The 24232-nt window shown below is 41.3% G+C and overlaps 1 protein-coding gene across 1 annotated transcript in view; it reads left to right on the top strand.

The window, feature by feature from the left end:
* WWOX (WW domain containing oxidoreductase) overlaps positions 1 to 23553 on the top strand; it is a 511261-nt gene extending 487708 nt beyond the window's left edge. Inside the window, exon 9 of the mRNA XM_084270013.1 lies at positions 22294 to 23553. Within this exon, the coding sequence (XP_084126139.1) occupies positions 22294 to 22482 (189 nt within the window). The 3' untranslated portion in view covers positions 22483 to 23553. The remainder of the gene's footprint in view (positions 1 to 22293) is intronic.
* The last annotated feature ends 679 nt before the right edge of the window (positions 23554 to 24232 follow it).

Genomic DNA, 24232 nt, shown 5'->3' with positions numbered 1-24232 from the left:
AGTTGTCACAAGCAATACACCGCGTGCAACAGGACTGCATCGCTCTCAATTGCCAAGAGAGATTTCTGAGTATACGTGACATGTAAATGACATTGGTGTCACTGCACATAAACCTGTGGTTACGCTTATGTCTGTTCCCATGTGTGCTACCTCCAGACCTGCACGTCATGAAAGTTCACAGCTAGGCTAAGCACCAGCACGCTTCAGCTCAGGGGTGACCGTGCATCCCGGTTGCGGGATGGTAGCCCAGCTAAGCTCCTGTTTCCTGAGGAAGTGTTTGTCCTGCTTGATTTTTGTTTCCACACGCAGCTTTCTTGTGGAAAGGGCAAGCAGAACACAGAACGCAGATGGGTTCCCAACCGTGGTGAAATGGGATGATTTCCTTGCAGCAGAAGCTGATGGGGCGCAGCCTGTGGAGCCCATGTTGGCAGTGTCACGGGGTCCTCCTCTGGTGCTGAGTGAGAAGCCAGGGATGGCAAAAGGAATGTTTGATTCTGACTGAAGTGAAATTAAAATGTAGAACCTGGATAGCAGGTGATTCACGACTCTGTGGCTGAACTATAGGTTTTAATAATGCATTTTAGCTCCAACAATGATGGGAAAAAAATGCACCAAGTTCTATTATCAAAAAAAAAAAAAAAAGAGAAGGAGCTTTGCACAGAGGTTCTTATTCCAAAATGCAAAGTTCATCTGAGTTTCTTTTTCTGATCATCTCAGGAAACAGGAAAGGTTTCACTGTACTTTTAGTGTGTGTGAATGACCATCCAGTTAAGGTTGGGTTTTTTTTTTTTTGCTTTTTGCTCTGCTGGTACACGAGTAGGAAAAAAGTACCAAGAGAAGGTATTTAACGTCAATCAGAACAGAAATCCATGGTTTCTTGAATTAAACTCTTGGTAGCAAAATCCGGTGACTTCCAGTTAAATGTGATTTTGTATTATGGTTTATCACCTGAGTCATGATGAAATTCTGCCCTGTTATTTAAACATTCAGGGAAAGAAGATGTACGCTGGCAATTTTCCTTACCTCTGTGCACTGCTTGTTCATTTGGCTTAAGGAGGCAAAGATGCATGCAAGAATGGGTTTTCTCGGTAGTTGTGTATATAGATTGATCATAGTTTGACTACTGAAAGTTTATCTTCTTATAAAATATTAATTAGGCAGAGTTTCACACATGTGGATGATGCTATGGAACTTCACCTCTCCATATCCTCCTTCATGGGTTATACATAAAGTGTTTTGTCTTACTCTGTCATTTCTTTTCAAGGACCACTCCCTGACAGTATTTTTTTTTAATAGCTTTTCCAGTACGAGGGCATTTAGAATAAATCCCAGCTTCTGCATTTCATATTCACCTGTTGGAGAAATACGAAACCTGAATCCAGTTCTGGAGTTAGGCTTGGTGGGTTCGTAAAATTGGAGAGAGGAAAGTTAGACTGTAGAGAAAATGGAAACAGAAAGTGGAGAGGGAAGCTAGACAAAGTGGGTCTGTCAGTTGGTTAAATTACTTGTGGGATCAGAATCCAGAGGTGCCCATGGATGGCAGTAGACAAAGAATTTTCTCACCCTTGCCGCACAGAGGTCAATACCAGGTATTAACATTTTGATTATAAGATTTTAAAATCCTACCCAGCAGAGTGAGGTTGATTTAAACCACCGTGCTAATTCTTAAATTAATTTGATTTCCAGATCCTCCATGTTTTAGTATCAGGGAATTCCAAGCAGAAAGGTGGTTGGTTTGGAACAGCTGATCTGGAAGGAGAGTAGTCAGGAGCGAAGGAGTGAATCAGGAGAGAATAAGAGTGAAGATCAGGAGGAGAGAATTATGAGGAATTGTTCTGCTTTAGGATGGGATGATAATTTATGTTGTCCCTGGCACAATGAAACCGCTTAAAGGGAGGAGTTATTAGCTTTTCTTGATCATTATACCAAATGGGAAATTTGGAATGTGGACAGCTGGGAAAACAGAGGGTTTGAGGAAGAAGCTGACTTACTCTTTTATTAGTACTATCTGCACCTGATGTAATTGCCATCTCAGTTCTGGAAAAGCGAGTAATGGCTTTACAGAAGCAGGGAATGTAAAATACTTAGTTAGCCTGAGTGGCGAAGTCTAAATGCGTGCAGCACAAGCAGAGAGTCGTGGTTAGGTTTGCGATGGAACAGTCTGAAGAGGATGTCGTGCAGACTAACGCCAACGCTGCTGCAGTAACACTGTGTTTAAAGGGTCAAGTTTGACACTGTCACACTACTCAGTGCTAGAACCGTTCAGGGTCTGGCTGCTCACCAACAAAGATAGAAGAAAATATTGCACTGTTTTGGGAAAGATTGAGGACAGATTGCTTTGACATTCGGTAAAGCAAGACGAGACCCTATGCCTATCATCAGCCTCCTGTTTTGCACTGTTATTTCTTTCCAAAATGATAGAAAACATTCATCTCAGACACGTGTCTAAGCATTAATTATGACAAAGCCATCATAGTACAGGGCTACCCTATTTTATCCAGACTGTACACTGTAGCAAGAAGCCATATTATTTCTGTGTTAATTCTTCTCCCTTTTCCTGTATATTTTCGTCTTTCCGCCCTCTGATTGGTATTTGTTGAAGGTATCTATGCACAAATAGCCTTTTTCTCTTGTGCCCTTCCTGCCCACACATTACAATCGGGCCTAAGTCACACGACAAGCAGTTGCTGTAGAAGTTACTGAGATATAAACAGAGAGACACAGCCTTTGTTATCTGGACATGAAGGAGGAAATGGAGAGTTGGGAGGGATGTAGATTTTTATTAACTTGCAGTTGGAATAGATTCGAGCTGCAACAGCAGTGGAAAGGTATATATTTACCTTTAAGTGTCTCGCTTAGTTTTGTGTGTTCATACGAGCTCCTTTTTACGGTGTGCAATTTCTTTCAGAGATTTCCAGAATCCCCTCTTCAAAGGACTCTTGCAAAGCAGCAGAGCTATGCCATCTTAGCAGAGAAAATTACAAATTACTAATTTAAGTGCGTCTTAGAATCATCTTCTTTTTGTTTTGTATAATTTCCACACTTATAAAATCAAACTTTCGGTTAAATGTTTATACAGTAATTCAGTCGGCTTAAGCCATCTGCTGGCATGGCATCTGCAGAGTTGTTTTGATGCATACTTGGTATTGTTTCCTTCACACATCTTGTAGCCTTGTATTTTGGTTGCAAAAGGATTTTTTTTTCTTTTCTTTTTTTTTCCCCAGCACAAAAGAAGTACTGTTTATATCCCTGGATCTAATTGCCAGCTTTATTTCCAAACTCTACTTCAAATCAACTTCTTATGCCTCTAAAAACCTTATTCTGATTGACGTTTGCTTTTCAAGACCTGTATTCAGTCTTATCTCGCTCTTTTATTATACTTGCCTTTATATCAGTATTCAAAAAAACCCCTTATCATTTGTGAAGAGTATAGGTGGGCTTGGAGCATTAGTATTCATACTTGCATGTTAACAACTGTTATAGCACGTACCAGAGGGAAAATATTATTTCTTGTAAATGCTCAATAATTACAGTCTTTATTGCATCAAAACCTGTGTTTTGACAGATAGTGGAAAGCTTTCAAAGCTTGTGTGGGATGGATGACAGATAGCTGCAGGTGGAAAATATTTTTTTAGGTATTGGGTTTTCTATCACTGATACTGTAAATATTCTTCCAAAATAACATTAACCTTCCAAACAGGGTTGGTAGTGTTCAATGATAATATGTGTATTAGCAAAAGATACCCAGGAAATAATTCTTAATGATTCCATCTAATTAATCTATGGTTGGGACATTAATGTCTCTTTTCATTAAGTTGGGAAGTATGAAAGACTAGAAAATTACTGCTGTGCTGGATTTAGTGCTTTAGGTATAATTTGAATTGATGTGCTAAATTCTTGGTCATAACTTGCACTAACACCTAGTCTAAGAAAAATTAAAAGGAAAGCTTATCTGCTATTGCAGTTTGCAATAATACCTGGATGCTTTTAAGACATCTGTACCATATGCCTACGTGAGTGGATTGTTTTATACACCTTATGACACATTCCCCAATTATTTTCAGCACGTGATACCTCAGTTTGTGTAAACACCAGGACAGAAACTGAAGTTGGGTGGTTACTTCTTCCCTTTCTGTTTTTTCTTTTTTAAAGTCTGTTCTCTTATTGGATAAACATTTGCTTTTGCAATTAAGCTGCATGAACCAGTTGTACCTACTGCAAATGAGGTCATGGGAAGTCTGAGAAAGTTCATCTGAACTTGCAGTTCTTTTGTTTAGAGTGTAGATGTTCTGATCAAGTTTGTGCTATAGTCAACTGGACCTAACAACGCGATTTGTGCTGAAAGCCTAACTCATGTGTTTTAAGAGTTTAACGAGCACAATAGCAATGCTACCACCTCATTTGGACACATCCTGGGTTTTGTGTGAAATGCCTGAGCCTCTGCAGTTTCAAGTGTCTCTCAACTATTAAGATATCTCTATAGCCTAACAAGATTTAAGGTTTCAAATGTGCTTGAGAATAATCCAGTTGTGTTTATTCCATCTTGAACACGATGGTTGTGATGTCTATTGAAGTCAATGGCAAGACTCCCATCTGACTTCAGTGAGATCAGGATTGTAAACCTTGAGAGAAAAGGCAGCTGAATGTGAGATTTCTGTCAAGTGTCTTTAATATTGCATCTAAATTGAGAAGGCCAGTTCTCTTGCTTCAAGGTTGTGGGGATGCTAAAGTGTACTTGACAGATGTCTTGCCAATGGTTCGAGCTGATTGCTGAGAAGTAGCTCTCAGCAGCCCTCTCACAGACCGAGAGTGAATGCAAGTTGGGCTTGAGCATCAGTCCATTCAGAATGATTAAACAAGGCAGAGACAAACTATCTGGCATCAAGCGCTGCCACCTTTTATTAGCCCCTTACATCACACAGAAAGCCAGAAGGCACCAGCCAGATATGTGGGTAGCTGTAAGATGTTCGGATTCCAGCTATGCTTAACTGAAAATACTGCTAAAGCCAAATTCAACATATCTGTCTCCTGGAGGGCTTCAAATCTGACCCTTTATCCTTTTTTTCATGATGAGATAGACCATCCTAAATGGTAGACTACAGCGCCATTTCAGATGACCAGTAACTTTCTGCAGAATGATTCTGTTCCAAGAAAAGTTCAAAGAACTGAGACAAATGGACTAATTTTGTACCTGAATCGTTTCATGGATGGGTCTCCCTATGGAATGTCATTCCTTGAGAAGTCAGCAGGGGTCACTTAAGTTCATTATTTTGCAGCAAATTCACTTTTGGACTTGTCAGAAAGTAAGAACTAAAAATCATTTAGGTATGTATCATTTGCACCACTGAGTGATTTTTCTTTCTACAATTTAGCTAGGCTGAAAAAAAAGTGCTCAAAAGTATGTAAGGACAGTTAGATAGTGCAGCTCCAGTGCAGCAGTTGGACAGAACATAAATGTATTTTACATGTTGCCAACAGAAAAAGATTATGCCACTTAAGAGCACATTGCACTGTAATGGAAATTTATTGTTGAAGGTTTATTCTCCTTGAAGGATATGGCATTGTGGCAAAACGGGGGATAGAGAGCTTGTTACAGACCATCATTTTTACTTGAATGAAGCAAATGGAAAAATACTGAGGGAGAGTCAACTCTCTCGACTGAAAGGGATCTCCTGTGCATTTGCTGGGAAACCAGACACATTTCCATAGTGGGAGCAGCAGATATGTGGATCCTGTTGAATTTATGTGTTTCTTTCTTTGAGTGATAGCATGTGTGCACGTCCATGCTGTGGAGGTGAGTGCAGCTCCAGCTCTTCAGCCTGGATGCTTCCCAGGCTCGGTGTATGCACATCCATCTTGCAGCCATGGCTGGGCAGTGTATGGGATGCTGTGCTTAGCTCCTTTCTCTACCCTGGTGCATCTTAGGAGTTCCCTCAGGAAAACTTTTGCTGCGTTTTTTGAAAGGGGCAGAGGTCCAAATGTTGCAAAAGCTGAATTTCCAACATTGGATGCTTCTTAAAGGTCTCCTTAAGGAGATAATTTAAAAGAAAGGTATACAAAACCCTTGTGCGCTCTAGCTGAAATCCTGGAGATTTATGTAAGTTTCCTTTGTAATTTCAAATTTTTCCATGTAGGGCAAACAATTTATTGAATTTCACTTCTTTTCCTACTTTTCAAGATGGGTTCATCAGAAACCATCATGAACATCAGCCAGAGGAACAGCCCAAAGAAAAAAATGTGGTGCAAAGCCTGTTAGCTTGTTTGTACGAAGAAGATTGTGCTGTTGTCAAGAAAAAAATGTAGACATCCAAAAGTTGGGATAGGAAGCTTGAAGCTTGGGTTCTGAAGCATCGAGTGGCATGTGTGGGCTTTGAGAGTGGTGGCACCAGCTAGAACTGGCAGTTTTGTATAAAGTATTGTACAAAAAGAGCAGGACTACACATGATCCAGAAGACCTCTGCATCTATCTATTATGTACCCAGAGCAGTTGCCTTCCCTAATTTATGTATTTATTTTTTAATCTAGCCACCCTACTTGGTCAGCACACGTGTCCTTGCTGTGCGTTGGCAGTGCAGGTTCATGCTTTTATCAGGACGCCGAGCTCAGCATCTGGGTTCTCTGGGCTCCCATTTCTCAGCCTCCTCATTGCATTACAGTTTAAGTGAGAGCATCAAGAAAAGGAAGCTAATGGTTCTCAGAGATTAGGCTGTCTTTTGCCAAAAGAGTTTCAGAGGTGTGTGCCTTAGTAGAACAGCCTTGGCATCATTAGTACTGCAGCAGAGAACTCTATCCAAAGAGACTCGATGAGGCTGGAAAGAGGTGCTGCAGACAAATGAAGAAGGCAGCATACAGCCTCTAATCCTCCCAGAGATAAAGTGGGAGCGTTGCATAGAGCTAATCAGGGACATGTAAATAATCAGCAGAGCAGATGTAAGAAAGAGCATTGCATGGGGAAGAAAGTAGAATTCAGCTGAATATAGATCTGATGTGTAAACATACACCTACGCTAACAGAAATAGGAGGAAGGAATAAGTAGTCTTCAGCAAAATTTAGGAAGGCTGAGTAATGTCCTTCCTCACCTTACCTCTACTCTGGAACCCACACCTGACTTCCTTTGCTCCCTTTGCTCTGCTATTGATTAGCCTGGGAAAGAATGTTCTCTGTACATTCTTTTTTTCTCTGTTATTTGCTTTGTTGTTGCAGTTTGTTCATTGTGTGGTTGTCTTAAAAGAGCAAAGGAAATTTGACATGGCAACTGAAAGCACAGAGATGCAGAGGTACTTCATGGTCTGATGAGGTCAAGAAATATCATTAGTTTAGCACATGGGACTCTGTTAGGAACCGTGTGTGAGGATCTCCCTGGCCAGTGCCAAACAATTGCATGGAAGGCAGTTGTAGGAGCTCTATTCTCAGATACTTTATCAGTGTTCCCTTGATATTTTAAGTGAGCAATTATGCAAATATACATATACATGCTTGTATATATTTGAATTTCAGTGTCGGGTAGCGTTAGAGAGAGATAACCTGCTGTCGGGCAGTATCAGTTACTCCATCTGTAGAATTACTGCAGGACATATACTGATTTCCTTATAATAGTTGGACCGATCATTCAGCCTACACTTAGCATGCCAGGATTTAAAATGCAAAGCAGCAACATGCTTCATGCAAATGTCAACCCTGTCTATGTTCTAGGGTGCATGTCCAGAAGAGGAAACAATAAGTTTATTCTTCTCCCCAATTAGACTTTTGTGAAAGGCTCAGTTATGTCTCCAACTATCACATTGAACACGCACTAAAGCAGCACATTAATGTGCCTTTTAATGCTTCTTAGGAGTAGATCAAAAGAAATGTCAGGTGCACTTTACATTCCTCCCGTGATGTGTCTGAGGCTGTTAGTGCGTCACCTCTGCGAGGGCCGTTGTTCCCAGCCGGCCAGGCTCGGGCTGTGGGTGCTCCTCAGGGATGCTCCTGAGATACTCAGGGGGTTGCCACAGCACTGCTATGCAGGTTGCTGAAGCTAGTAGAGTTGTGCTGCTGTCACCGAGAGCAGGGTTTGGCATTTGCTCTTTGTGGGGAGGAAAGAGTTCTTGAAATCAATCCTGGAGAATCCTGGCTTAAAACAACATGCTGGAAAATGGAACTTAATTAATGGGAGCAAACTTGCAAACCTCTGCTGTAAACTGTTATTATTTTGTTTGCTTGCTTGAGGGAATATGTCAGAGTGGTGTTTGCCTTTTCTTAGTACAAGCTTGGCTGTTCTACCCATCATTTATTTTTACGTGATTAGCAGGTGGACTTGTGGCTCTGTCACTCCAAACATGAGATGCTTGAAATGTGCGAGAGACAACTTTCCTTAGCAAGGACAGCATCGTCTTCACTGGTCCTGCGTTGCTTGGCTCTGTAGTGGTGTGACGACTGATGCAGCGCATGGCTAGCACGTGGCGCCCATCACGGTACAGGGCTGATATCAGCCAAAAGATTGCAGGGTGCATTTAGTGTGTGGGACAACTGGGATATCCTGAGCTCCCTCTTCTACACCAGACACTGTGAAAATAGACTTTAGGTTTTCAGGTTTGCGAAGATGAACAGCAGAGAAAAGGTACCTGATGTCCAATATAGGACCAAAACTGCAAAGCATGGGGGACAAGGCGAGGGAAAGTATGTGAGAAGGAAAGGAGGAGTAGATATATTGGGGAAAGAAGCAGCAATAAAAGATAAATGCTGCTGTATGCAGGGTAACATGGATGAGAACAAGAAGCTGGAATTAATGCAGAGCAGGGAAGCAGTGAGAAGGGTTCAAGTTTTGTAACAAAGTTCATTTCTATATGTTTTCCTCTTTCAAATGGATGCTTTGAATAAATAGTGCTTTCATTTCCCGTGAGGCAGAGGTGAATAATAAGTACCTCATCAGGGGACGCCGGTCTCCCCAACATCAGTCATCTGCTTGCAGCCTTACACTCTGGCAGTGCTTTGGCTGAGCAAATTAGCCTGAAGTGTTGTGCCCTTGGCTGGCAAATCCTTTCAACCCGGTTGAACGGACAAAATGAATACCCAGATTGTTCCTACGTCTGTTATTCTCTCGTGTTTATCTGGCTGAGCTGTCAGTCAGGCCATTATAACTGTGGTGCACACTCAAATGACTTGTCCACTCACAAAAGCAGAGTCTGTTGATGATAAGCTAAACAAAACTGGAGAGCGACTGTTGACAGAGTTGGGGGATCTTGCAAATGTCTCAGGTAAAAGCAGAAATGCAATTTGGGAAGGTACAGAAGGAGCTTTTCTTACGCGTGCGTAGTTTTAAAGTGTTCGCTTTGATTTGTTGGCAGACGATAAATGGGCATTTATAATGAATTGGGTTCCTCTCTACTTTAAACAAATTAAGCAGCACGCAGAAGAGTTCTGAAACTTGAATGCAAGGGGGTATTGCTCTTACTAGAATTAATTAGCCTGAAAAGACATAGTTTACTCACATGGGCTTTGCCAAGACAGAGCATAGCTGCGATCTGCTGTGTGCCATCCTCTCCCCGGCGCCAGTGGGAGGAGGGATGAGCACCCACAGTGCAGCGGGTGGGCTGTGTGGGACTTGCTGGGGAGAGCGGCCAAACCTTCCCACGGGGCTCTGGACACGCTTAACCCTGAGCTTTTAATTACCCTGCTTTGGGCTTGCAGGTCCCACGGGTTTGAACATGTCGGGTGCTGGCGCCTTCCCAGGCAGGGAGGATGTTTGCATGAGAGGGACTCCTTGGTTTTTCTCATAAAAGGAATCAGGCTTCTTAAATATCCAGCAAAAAGGGAACCATGCAGGTGAAGTGCTGTGTGAAGATTCATTTCCTGACTTTTAATTTTTCCACTAGGAACCCCAGCTAGAATTAGGACTCTGAGCCACTCCTGAAACTAATTTGATTGCATGACATTAAATAACACAGTGCCTATCTGCTGAACGTGAATACAGCCAAAGTCTTCTCGGTCCTTTAGCCTCATGTTTGTGATGATAATTAAAAGGCTTAAAGTTTACAAGTTGTGAACGTGAAAGCAGTCTCAGATGTTTGAACAGTGCTGAGCTGTACAACAGCAAGTGTCTCCTCCAGCTCCTCCCCAGGCAGAGAAACTCATTCAGTGCTGGATTGTCAGAAGAGTTTTCTCCAGCATCCCAGCATCCTACTTTCCACAGTGGAAAGGGAAATAATTAGGCTAAGCCCGCAACAGTTTAAATCCTTGTAGGTGTCATGAAGAAGCAGAGAGAAGTTTAAGTAAAGAAGGTCCCATGTCTCACTGGAGGTTTGTTGGGGTGCACGGCTAGCAGGGAGATGCTACTGAGAGCATGGCACAGTGGAGCCACATCTCTTTAATCAACAGCTGGTGCCTTCAAAATCCCAACCCCAGTAGCCTTGTTGGCTGTGATGATAACTGTAACGGATGGTGCAGCTATTTTTCATCAAATGCTTGTTAGTCAATTTATTAGATTCCTAATATACTAATGCACTCATTTGGCAGGCATCTCGGCAAACAAGACTTGCAGTGGAGTGTACTCATTCAAAGTCACGCTAACTCGCAGGTTGCTGATTTCTCATCAGCACTCGGAAGATAATTTGCAAATGTGCCATTTATCATTATGCGCTTTGTAGAAGCAGATCTCGTGAATGGGCTAAACAGATAAGAGTGTAATAATGAACATTTCCTTCCCAAACACCATTACCAACTTCTAGAGTGTTATGTTTTATATACATTGCTCATACTGCACCTATATGTGCATCTGAGTTTGCACGTACTCGTAAAGTAGCTGGGGATATGGTTTTGTAAGGATGGCTAATGCACTTATTGATCTCTCTGCTCAGGCACACGGAGTTGGAGTAGGTTAGACTTGTGCCACTGAAAGGCATATGACTTTTATTTGTAGTCGTTTAAGAACTATGTGTCATATGTGGATTTTTTCACCATGAAAAGCCACCACTAACCTTCCGGCTTTCTTTTTCTCACTGGAAACATAATCATCTGGGAAAAGCCACTGGTAAAGCCAACAAAAGGACTGTTCAGAGGCTGGATGATAAGGAGTATGTGGCGTAGGTTGCTGAAGGAGTGCTTTTCTTCCACACCGAAGACAGCAGGCTGTATGGATGCTCTGACCTGTACTGCTGTTTGCCACTGCATTTGACTTTGCATCGGTGGCTGATTTTTATTCACTTGTTCACTTTTTACTGGGAAGAAGTCTAAAGTAACAGTAGCCAGGCGATCAGTCTGCAAATGCGATTCCTGTCTCCTCCTGTGACATTCAGGGTGGAAGCCCTGCATACAAATCGTCGCTACTTATTTTTCCTTCTGCAGATGTGATTTTATTAAATGAAAGGTGTAACAAGAAGCCCGGCACAGGAAGGACCCCTTTTGCCAAATGGCTCTGTGCGTTTAGCTCTGCGACTGATCTCCAGCAGAGCCGGGAAACCATGCAAAGATATTGATAATTGATTCCGTTTTATATAAGTTAAAAACTAGCTTTTCCCTCCTAGTGTGAAGGTAATGGGTTTTGTCTGTAGAAAGATAATAATCCTATGAACCATTTCTACGCCCTCTATTAAAGAATAGTACAGCTTGCACTTGAACATAATGCCCGTGTCAGCTCAGCTTTTTAAACATTCATCTTAAAAGAGTCTTCAAGGACTGGAAAGAGATCTTCCCCAGACACTGAACTAAGTTTGAGGAACTTAAAAAGTCATGAAGATCCTGTCAATTAATGTGTTTATTCTTATACGTCTACTCTGAAAAAAAGCATCTTCAGACATGAAAGCTCTTTTCTTCCGATTAAAAAGTTGTCATTGCATTTAGTTTCCATAGATAATGCAGAGGGGAGGGGTTTTTTCCCCTCCCCTTGCCATACTGGGGGATAAATCCATCTCTTTTTTCTTCTTACTGTTTTCCTCATAGGAAACGTCATTTATTACAAGAAGAAAAAAAAAAAAAAAGAAGGAAGAAGAGAGCTAAATTGAAACCTTACCTCCAAATTTGTATGCAGGGGGTGACTTGATTTATAAGCCTAGGTAATTTCATTTTTGTTCACACTCCTTCAATTGAAAGGCTCCCACAAACTGCTACAGCACTGAAGAGATGGGGAAATTTATCAAGCTATTTATCAAATTATTTTCACAGTCTGTCAAAATCATAAGCCTGCTAGAAGAGAAACATAAAGAGTGTGTTCGAACAGAGGAGCATGTCTGAGTATCAGCCAGACTGCAGCACAGCCCACGAGCAAAGACATGGCCAAAGGCATGGGGACTGCTCTTGGCTGCAACGGCATCTGCCCTCAAACCCAGTCCTACTACTAGTGGTATTAGATCCTTACTTGATGGATTATGGGGTGAGAAAATGAAGCAGAAAACATCATTAGACAGAGGGAAAGGTCAGAGCAAAGGGGATAGACTTCCCCCCTCTCTGAGGGTCTGTTAAGGTTTACAAACAGGGACAGTGTTGAATCTAAATGGTTCACATCCTCAGTCCAGGAGTGAATCGCATCCTGAGATGGGACTCCATGGTGCTGGAGTTCACATCCCTGGTGTTGGGTCTTGGGAGACTGCGTTGACAAAGCAGGGGAACACAATAAACCAAAAAAGCAACCAAGATTGAAGGAACCAGTCTAGTAAGAAATCTTTAATTTCTAATGAGCTTTAAAGGATTTGAGAGAGTTGATTTTTTTTTTAACAAACCAGTTCAAGTACATGCCTTCAGATTATAAAAGTACCTGAAATTGCCTAGAATATCAGCATGCATAGCTTGTTAGTATTTACATATATTTACATAGGAAAACAAGAGAAAGATCTACAGTTATTTACAGTCTACATAGGAGAAGAGAAAGGCAGCATAATTGTATTTCCTAAAATACAGTAGTTGAATAGTCAGCACATGCATATTAAGATATATTTGCATGATAGAACGCAAATGTTTTAAGACATACCTTTTTAACTCCCTATGCTAAGGTATAGCATAATAAAGGTAATTTTTTTTTTTGTGTTTTGTTTCTAGTCTATTTGCATCGAGTGCTTTAAAATGTTCACTAACACAGCGGCAGCATTATTTACCCTGGCAATTAAAGCAACAGTACACACGATAATTTCCTACTAACTAGCAACAAGCTGCTGGTGAATGAAATATCTATTGTTTCTCATTATCCATCGACCAACATACAGGGATCTCTCCTTGTAAAGGCAGTGCCTAAGCTATCACCATTAATTATAGAAGTAATATAAATGAGACTCTACAGTATGTACTAAATGAAATATTAACAAGGCCAGTGTCTTTGAGCCTGAAAGATGCACTAACAGGGCACACTTTACAGCAGGCTATCTATGAAAATCACACATACATAATAGAGAAGTGCCTGGCTTACAGCTCTAAGCCTAGACTTTAGAGGCCTGTTTGCTAGATCTGTATTATTGCAAAATACATTCCCTTAATTAGTTTCTGGAAGACAGTGTTAGTAGTTAATTTCTTACCATGATACGTCCCCATCATAACACCCTGTGTTTTTTTAATGCATTGCATTACTGTGTGTGTGTCTGTGTGTGTCTGTGCACGTGTGTGTGTGTGTATCAACAGATGAAAAAAACCAGTCTTTACCTTTAAAACCTAAACAAACAGCTTGTTAAATAGTTGTCCCAAAAGGTCACTTGCTTACAAAGCATTGTGTTGGGTGTGGAGGGGTTCCGCTCGTGTCTGAAATGAAAGTCAGTCTAAAAAATTACCTGTGCAATGGAGGAAGCCTAATGTCAGTATTGTGATGACATTCTTTGTAATACTGCATATGAAAAGTCTAAATTTTGACTAGTAATAGCATTAAAAAGCTATATAAATATATACAGCATATACAGTACTGTATGTATACATACATTTATATAAAGTGTATATATAATTAAAGTTAGGTACAGCAAAAACATAAAACATTTCAAGTCAGTATAAGTTAATAATAGAAGTGATTTCAATGAATTCTCATCTATGTATGCCCAAACACCAGCCAGCCCCATTCTGATGATTTAGTTGCAGCAGCATATCTAATCTGTCTTTTGGCAGGATATGTTTATTGCCAGCAACCTGTTTGTCCAACTCTTCAAATTGCCCATGCCCGGCAGGATGTGTGCTTCAGGAGGATTTCCATCTTTGACAGTGGCCCACCAGTCATGATAGGACTTGTGATTGTATAAAAGCACGTTGTGTGATCTCAGCAAGTGAGGGAGAGAGAGACTTTCAGGTATGAGCAGCTCCTCACAGTGCTGCTGCGATGCCCAAAGACTCTCTTGCATGCTCTCTGCTTCTCAATCTGCTGGCCAGTGTTGGCACACAGAGCAGGGGACAAGCGATGGACAGCAATGTAATATGGTCAGCCTGATTGCACCCTCACCTCTTTACGCTCTGACATGTAGATCTACAATTTTCCTCAGGGATTTTTTCCCAAATCTAGACACGAGCAGGAGCGAGAGCTGTCGCACCACTGCTCCACATCAGCCTAGGAGAAGAACAGGGAAGCAGTACTGGATCGCAGCAATTTGCATGCCGTGCTCAAAACTGCCACTTCAGTGGAGCAGTGATGTCTTAAAAGTGTAAATCAGGTGTGAATTGGAGTTCAGCTGGCAGGAGAGGAAAAGGCAGAAGCGATCTGTGTGGCAATGTGATGTGGGTAGAAGGCCAGGGCGAGCAGCCTGCGGCATGTGCTGCTGCGCCTGGCGATGAAATGCTGGTTGGGCAAGGTAAAGCCATATGTTCCATAAGAGATTTTGAAGCTTAGGATGTCTCTGTGTCAGGCTTGAAACAATTTTCAGAAAATGCTTGTGGGCTTTTTTGAGACACTGGGAAAAGGAAAGAATACGGTGCCGCCTACGGGAACCAGCTCTCTTCCAGGGGCAGAGGTGTCTGGTGCTGCCCTAAGCATCACACAGTTTTATCTGAGATATCTGTGAGGGGCTGGCAAATACAATACCAGACCCATGGGAAATATGTGTCCTTCTGGAGGACAGCTGTAGAGAGCGCAGTGTATCCTAAGGCGGCTCAGATGCTAGACCCCTGTTAGGCAGCTGAATCCCACCCTACTCCTTCTTGCATATGCAGAGGGGTAGGAGAGATGAACCCATGCATCAGCCTTTCAGGGACTGGTTCCCTCCAAAGTATCCATTTTTTAAAAACTCAGTGGTGTTTTGGCTAATAAAGAGTTTTACCAAGTTCTTTGTGAGAGGGACAAAAAGAGGGCACGGGTGAGAGTGAAGAGACTGGAATAGGGTCTAGTGTAGCAAACAGCTTCATGGGTTAAAGAATTAGGTTTATACAATAGAGAAATAGATCCATGATTGTAAAACATAATTACATTTTTGTCAGCTATTTTGCCAGCCTTCTAAGCATTTTAACAACAGTTTATAATATAACACCTTATACTTACACAGTGCTGTTCAACAAGTGTGAAAGCACTCTATAAATCTGAATTAGTCCTCACAACACCCCTGCGAGGTGGGTAAATAACAGTACTCTCCCCATTTTACAGATGGGAAAAGTGAGGTACGTAGAGTCTAAGTGCCTTGTCCAAGTTCACTTGGGAAGTAAAAAGTCAAAAAGAGAAAACCAACCTAGTTCTCCTGACTTGACGTCCTGTACTGTACTTTTTTTTCCCCTGTGGAATGATTGCAGACAATCTGTTTGACACTGGATGTTGGAGGTTGGAAGTTTTCGAGTACTATCGTTGCCGCAATTGAGAACATATGGGTGTTGCATAACACGAACAACACGGTGCATTATCAAAATACATTTATTACAATGGACACATTTTCTTTTGCAAAGTTAAAACCCAGAATGTAAGTTAAATATAGCTGCATATACTGAATAGTTGAAATAATCACTAGGTCTTAATGCCTCAGCAGCTGAAAACAAATCCTCTTTCGTGAGCTACTGCAGTTTCCTTTACTCAAAGAACATAGCACACTTATCTTCTATAATGTATGTAAAGAATACTGGAAATGTGTAAAGGTCTTAATGACGCTAAGCAAAGTTACAGCTTGAAACCAACTATGCTTTGCAAGTAGAGAAGCTGATGGAGTTTTGAGTCTTTGTAGTTGGGAATTAATTGAAAAAGGAATACATCAGAGGAAAAAAAAGCAGACCCTACAGATTTCGGTTTATCCGTTGTATTATCTTCTAAGAGATGCTTTCCTGGTTTAAATGTGGTGATGGGGGAAGGGGAGGTGGTTGAGAATCTCTGGTTTAGATGTGGTTCAGTGAGACCTTTGAAAAGACTGCAATTAGAGAGTCAGCTCAGGTCACGTTTTCCTGCTGGCACTTGGGTGGAGATGGGACCTGAAGTCAACCAAGCCCGATTTGTTTCATAGATCATATTTGGCAGCTCCATAGTTTTATATTTTTAGCTGCAGACATGATTTCAGTTTATTATACTCACCCACACTAGCAAAGGCAGGTCTCAGTTTCATGTTTCCTTGCTGCAAAAGCAGTCAGGGAATACAGGTTTTTTGCAGGACACTAATGCATACGTATTCTGAGTGTTACTCCAAAGATAACTGTGCATCAGGGATTCCTCTGAGTAAGAGGACTGCAGCAGGAGCCGAACAGTTCTCCTGCCACCTCACACATGAGACTAAAATGTGTTTGCTGCGTTACACAAAAAGTGACTATCCCTCTCAGCTCGAGGGTACCCTGGTAGGAAATGGAGCAAAACAATGCCTGACATGGAGAAGCAGGTCTCTTGGCTATGGCTGGCCTCAGCCATAGCTCATACCACCACACAGCTCTTAAGACTGCTCCTAAAAGCATTTCAAGAAAATCCTGAATGTTGAATGAGGATATATGGATTTTAGACTTCCCACCATTTGGCAGAAGAAGTCATCACCCTCTATGTATGTGGTAAAGAATTGGGCTTGATGGGAAAAAATCCCAATTCGAGTAATCTAATGAATCATTTTAACACTGTGGAGAAAGGAATGAGTGTATTTTGAGAAGGTTCTGTATGAAAATCCCAGCTGGGGATTGCTAGCAATCCCAGAAGGAGCAAACACACTGAGGGCAGGTTTTTCCTGGGAGGTCAGCCAAAGCATGGCTGCTGAGCCACAATCTGGAGCAGTGGCTCTCCAGCCCGCTGCGGGCAGCCTGTGCCCAGCTCAGCCAGCTGGCTGGGTGTGTGCCCAGGCAGCGTGTCCTGCTGTAGCATGGATACCGAGCTTGCAACAGGCAACTGAGCTGGTCCTCAGCAAGGGCCAACCCATGGGGCCTCTGAGAAGGCAATGGACGTGGGCTAATCTACGCCAGGTGAAGACGTGGCTCAAGGAATATAAAATTACAGCTGTACATTTAGGGTTTGATTTGGGCAATTTGGAATTAAGCATTGTTAGGAATAGGCTCCATATCATTTTGTTTGTTATTCCAAAGAGATTTTGTTTCACATCAAATCAAGAAATGACCACTGCTGAAACTAGCTGGTAGAGAGCTTTTCCCTCTCTAGCAGAACAGATTCAAACTCTTTGGGGGTGCTTTACGGAGGCACAAAGAAGGTAAGGAAGACCCCATTGGCTTTACGATCTGGAATATGTTCATATGACCTCATTTCCACACTGCTGTGCAATGAGCTTTTTCCACTGTAAGTGGTACGTTCACAGCATGGTTGTGTGGATCTGGTATTCCCGTGCTAGGGATGCGTTGGCTTTGTCTAATAGCCCTGAGACGAATAACAGGAAAAGCCTGAAGAGTTTTAAGGAAGCACTTACCTTTTTATTTCATTTGAGCTGCTAGCTTTGAATCTGGGCTTTGTCACAAATAGTCACCTCTCATGTCATTGTGAATTCACCTCTTTCCACTGGCCATCTTTTAAAATGCACTGTGCTAAACTTAACCTCAGGCTACCAAGATAACGGGCCTTTATCCTTAATTTTTCATAAGAAAATAAAAACCTCCTTTTCAAAGAAGCTGATCCCGTCTCCCTGGCAGGCAATGTTTAATTTGTGCCCTTAATAGAGTTCAGAGTGGATCTTTTTCATTTGTAGCTGATAAGTATACAGATAAGTTATGGCATTGTTTCTATTATTTATATGCAAACCTGCTTCAGAACAGGAATCTAATTTTAGAAAATAAACATGCATTTGAAAGTAGACAAAGCCAAAAACGAAACATTAACTGTCTAATATGTTTTCTTATCAGGAACATAAATGGTATCTTAGAATACTAACGGATGCATTGCATATATTAATGAGGGTATTACCGTATACTGTATATCAAGAACCCCTCTTCTTTTACTGTTAAGATATCCAATATTAATTTGTATTCAGTGCCATCAGGTACAAATTGACAGCTAGCAGTTATGAAATAAATGCCTATGAACTAGTAGCTACTTAGTATTTTCATCTCAACAAAGGATTTTGGAAGGATGGATAATTTAGATCTTTGAGCTTCAACTATAAATAAACAGCTACTGCTGTATAAATCCCACCCTGCTGCAGTTGAAGATTGTATTACAAAACTGACAAATGATTTGCAGGAGAGAATGATGAACCCTTATTACTAAGACAGTCTTCAACTTAATCCAAAACAAGATTCCCGGGTAATTTTACGTACGCTAGGAAGATTGATAGCGTGGTGCTTGCCTAGCAGCTTTCAAATGTTTGACCGGATCGGAAATGGCATTGAGGCATGATTAAAGATTCAGTTGGGCTCCTCACAAATTCTTTATCCTGTGTATTCATCATTGCAACCCGCTGCCTTTGTTGCAGGTTAAAGAAGGCTGACCCCCAGCTCTGGTGATTAGCACCCTGTACAACTGACTGGGGTATGGAGAAAAAAAATGTTTGGGTTGCCCAGTGCTTTTAGCATTGTTTATCAGTTGAAATTGTTGGGGGGGGGTGTTAATCACAATAGATCAGGGAGAGTCTGTGACAACTGACAAGCTCATTGTTTAAGACATTTTTTAACGAAGTTGTTAACATTAATTCTTTTATATAGTACTCTAATCTTCTTCAAATTATGTTCTGACATGGCACAAACCGCTTGGCATTGAAAGTCATTCAACAGTGATTAAAGTGCTCTTTTTATCGGTTTAAGAATGTTTCATCTTGTATCATCAGTATGGAATTGTTTACTAATTAGATTCCCTAACATCCTCTGCTGTCGTACACTGATGATATGTGAACAGGAAAGCTGATGAGCAAAAAATTAAAACTTGTTATTAAACTGTCATAGGGCCCAACATATAAAGATGTCATTCAAAAGACTGTGTTCATGAGGGATAAACAATATTTGCTGAGAAACTAAGCAGTTTCTCAGCCTGGCAAGGCATGGCTGGCCTTCTGCAGATATCTGCAGCTCTGGCTCTTCCCAGAGGGTTGTGGTATCTGATCTGTAGGCGGAAAGGAGGGACTTGTCCTTTGAGATCATTCCCGTTCAGCATGGCATATGCAGGGCTCCTAGGTGCTCTGCTTTGGACAGGAGGTTGGGCTAGGGACCTCCTGACATCCCTCCCATCCCGAAGTGTGATTTCATTGCTGTGATTCTGTAACACTCATTCCCCCTCTGTCCTCGGGCAAGTCACTTAGATCCTCAAATGTCTTGATGCAACTAGCTCACATTCAGCAAAGGAAAGTAGATGCCTAGATGGCTTTGGAAATCTGGGATTTACCTTCTATTTTGTAGTTTGCTGTCTGAAGGAGGCTCCTAGGCTTGATGAGTTCCATTATTCTGAGATATTAAAGCTTTACCCTCTGACAACAAAGGGATAAACATAACTGCATTTCTCTTAAGCAATGAGAATGGTACTTTTCCATGTACCATTGAACTTTCTTCTTCCAAAACAGCCAACATGACTGAAACCTTTAGAAAGAAGTGAAGATATACAAAGCCAAAAAGCAAATGGCACATTGCTTCTATCCAGTCCTCAGTGAAACACTGGAGGCATCTCAAGATAAAGTGCTTTGGGCTTCCAGCCACATAATCTTTTATCACTTAAAGTAAATATCCTATGCTCAAACTGGGAAAACTATTCTCTTCTTTTGGAGTCTAGGTTGTGTCAGTGTTTGAGGTATAAAGCACTGCTGCAGTTGGGACGCTTTTCTGCCTGATGAGAATTTTGTTTAAAAGTCTTCAAATTTGACTCATTTGGAAAGATAAATGATTGTTTGGGTTGGATTTTAAACTGCTCTGATAAACTTCCATTTTATGAATTAGCTGAATTCTATTAGAGTTAGCCCGAGTTTAGCTTGGCTGGACAGATGCTTTTCAGCAATAGCTTAAGGGCTCTCACTCTGCATTGAGCAATTTAGTTTAATTTTACCTTTCTAATAAAAGTCCAGTTGAATTGCCTGCAAAAAACTAATAATACTCTTCAGGGACTTTGAATCATTCTAAACAGCTGAAAACGGTGATCATACCTGTGCTGTGGAGCTTTATAGGATAGTTCAAATGAGCATAGGGATTTTATTGTTCTCTAGTAATATTATTTTTAGTAGAACTCTCTTCCATTCCTGCTACCGCCTTTAAGATAACTTTCTCTTTTAAAAAAGATATCGGTTTAATAAGAGGATTACTATGTATCATATTAAGTTTAAAAATATTTTGGTCTGTTGATAAATATATGCCTTTCAAAATACTTAATACTGACAGTTTTGGTTTACCTTGTGGTGGGAAATCACTTTTGAGCTGTGGAGTCGTCATTATCAGTTTAATCCCATCTTTGGAGAAAAATGCACATCTTGCAAACAAATCTGCCTTTCTTTGTACTTACAAAATTGAGACACCTCAATTAAGGAGAACTGGGGCTTTTTAGACTGCTTGCTGCCCTTGAAGGATGAGAATGTGAAGTAGAGGTCTCTTGCAGGCTGACCCCCCTAACAGCACCCTGAGTTTCCTGGTTTGTGACAATGAAATGCCAGAAAAAAACTGGAGGAAAATCAGAAGAGGTTGAAGCCTATTCTCTTTGCCTGTTAAACTATCCTAATGTGGCAACATCTAATTTCTCTTCATTTACTTTTTCAATCATACTTGGCAGCCTCTTTATTCTGATTCCTATCAGCTCATAATTAGTTACCACAGAAAGGACTAAGATGTACATAAATAATCATAAGATGCTAGATAAACTGTATCGGTTTTAAAATTAGTGTTGTGTCTTGCTATGCTCTCTCACCTATTATTTGTAATTATAGTTTAAAAAGCCAACTAGCTTCTTGCCTTCTTTACAGCTATTCTGGCACTGCGCTTACAGTCTGCGCCAGGCACTGGTACATCACTGGTACAGGGGTGCTTGTCCTCCTAAGCACTCTGTCTCCAGGTTTCTGTTAGTGGAATTTGTAGAAACCCATTCTTTCTGTTCAACCATGAGGTTACTTGATATGAAAAATTAAAAAGAGGAAAAGGAAAATTGAAAAGGAAAGGAAAAGGGAAGAAAGGGAAAGAGAAAGGGAAAGGGAAAGAGAAAGAGAAAGGAAAAGAGAAAATACCTCCTGAGCCACAAAAGCCTTTCATCTACCCGCTCCATTTCTTAAAGCATTATAAGACATGAGAAATGGTTGTTATGGAACAAAAAACCCACTGGAAAGACTCATGTCTCTGCAAAATCAGAACCCCTCTCTCTGCCTGCAGCAGATAAACATTCTTACAAGGCAGCGGTGACAACTGCCACAGTGAAGCTGTTGATCAAAGATATATGGGCAGGTTTGGCACCAATCCCAACTGCACTTTACATGATAGGTCTTAATTGGAGTGCCCAGGTTAATTTTGTACAAGAGGTTTAAAACCCCAAACACACAAAATACATATATCAGCCTGCTCTGCTGGTCAGGATTGGGAAGCGGGGGTGCCCAAGAAGTGCAGTACGTGTTTGTCACATCGCAAAGGGAAGCTGGGAGGTTTTGAGGTGCTGCTTTTAAACCTGCCTCAACTTCTGTGGTTTCAAACACCACCTGGGCAGATCCTGCCCTCTGTATCAGGCCAGGCTCTCCCTGATGCTGATCCAAGGAGCAAAAGTCCTGAGATTAGGGCTGGGTTTTGGGATCGCCTTTTTCTTTTCTTTTGCTCTAAGAGGAAAGGAAAAGAAAGAAAGAAAGGGGAAAAACCACAAATCCTCACTAAGGTATTTTGTAATTAAGTGGCCAGCAGGCAGGCAGCATCTTCAGCAGGGTTTCAGCCTTGACACCAGCCAGGTTACCCTGTCAGCCACGATGCTTTTCACCAGTGCTTTCATCAGAAACACAGCTTCGAAGGACCACAGTCAAAATTACAGTGAAAAAATATCTCTATATATTTATATAGGTTTTTCTCTCTCTTTTTTTTCTTTAATTCCAGCAACAAGGAGCTGCCACAACTGTCTACTGCGCCACGGCTGCGGAGCTGGAGGGCCTGGGAGGGATGTACTTCAACAACTGCTGCCGCTGCCTGCCGTCGCAGGAGGCACAGGGCGAAGCGACGGCCGCGGCCCTGTGGGAGCTGAGCGAGAGGCTGATCCAAGAACGAATTGGCAGGCAGTCCAAATAACAGGGAGCTCCTGGAAGGATCAAAACACACCAAGTGTGTGCACGCTCAAAAACTGCCAACACTGGAACCTGTCCAATCTTATCATCTAGAGGGTTTCCATATACCTCAGATACAGATTAACCAGTGTTAAATGAAATAATAGCAGTCACAACATAGTGAAAAATGTTAAGTACTAATGGGAAATGGGGAATACTGTGGGTTAAAGGGACAATGCGGCTTCCTGGGGCTTACTTAGTCTTGGTTCTCTTTCTTTTGATTATAGCCTGTTCAAAGTGTAACCCAAGGAGGCATCTTTTGTCTTATTTTAGAAAAGCAATGCTGCAGATATTTTCTGTTGTGGTGATTAATGGGTAGGTACGTAGCCCAATATGGGATTTCCTCTTTATTTTGATAATTACTGTCTGTTAGGCTTTAGGTATTGATCGGGAGATGGTAGTTGTGTTGATTCTTTTTCCCTACAAGGATTTTATTGGGTGTGGCAAATAAAAAGATTATTAAGGAAAGAAATCTTTCCTGCCCTTGACTGCTGGCTGCAAAGACATCTGCGCTGTCTAGGAAAGGAAAGTGCAATACGACATCTGAAAAGAAATGGTAAAGTCACAGCTAATTAAATATTTCTGGTATTTTTTTCTTAAAAGATTATAATAAAAGATATGTTGTAAACCATTCCCTAAATACCGTCGAGTTAGCAAAGATGATGTTGTCTCCTTAAGAACACACAGGGTGTAATCAGGGGTTTAAATGGTATTTTCATCCATTTCTCAGTTCACAGTTTTAAGTAGGTTTTTTTTTCTTTGAAAGTTCACAGTTTCTCAGTTCTCCTGATACTGTATCCCATTCCAAATCTCTCTTTTTTCTTTCTATTTAAATTCAGTAAAACAACATGCTTGTCACCTGAAGAGAAAGTTTGTCTCATTTCTGCAAATGTCTTAGTTCCAATTTTTGTTTTTTTAGAAAAGAAAACTTGAGGAAAAATAAAGAGCTTCTCGTTGATGCCAAGAAAACGCTGTTTTTTCTTGTTTCTTTCTGAGTTCATTTTTTGTATTTTGTGCTTTGTAGCTGTCTTCATGCCAGAAGGTTGTCCTAAGCCATCCCCAGTCCAGCATCACATTTTCTGTATGAAATATAAACAAATAAATAGAAGGACACATTGTTAATAGAAGCTTATTTCACTCCCTTATAATTTATGACATTGCTAACAGTTTGCCTTCCATGATTTTTCCTGTCTGCAGTCACAACACATTTGGTTAGCTGTCGAATAGGTGTTAAAGCCAAGACATGCTTTCACCTGGCAGAAGTAGCCATATCATCCTCCCATCAAAAAACCCACCACACTTAGGTACAGAAGTATGACACTGCAGAGTAACAGCTACACCCTCCAGTCATGTATTACAATTTGGTTTGGCTCTTTATTTATTAATTTGTATTTATTTTGCAGGTAACTCCAGCTTACTGCAAGCTCTTTGGAGGCAGGTTGCGGTCAGCCTCCTGTGCACAATAAGGGTTGGCATTTCTGCAAGTCCCTACCTGTGAAATTAAATTTCTTCGAGTGGATAGGGGAACCTGGGGGCCCCTTCCCTCACATTAGGGTGAATTATCTGAGCTGGCTTTAAGCAGAGAAAATGAGGGCTTCTCCTTTTCCCCAAAGGCCTTGGCATCCTTCAAGCTTCTGCCCAAGTGCAGCCTCAGCTGCTCCCAGTTTGGTCACTACCTTACCTGATGCCACAGCCTTCTCTAAAGCAGAAGTAAA

The sequence above is a fragment of the Gallinula chloropus genome (genome assembly GCF_964237585.1).
Source record: "Gallinula chloropus genome assembly, chromosome: 13".
Taxonomy (NCBI): Eukaryota; Metazoa; Chordata; class Aves; order Gruiformes; family Rallidae; genus Gallinula; species Gallinula chloropus.
This window is presented reverse-complemented; position numbering and strand designations above follow the sequence as displayed.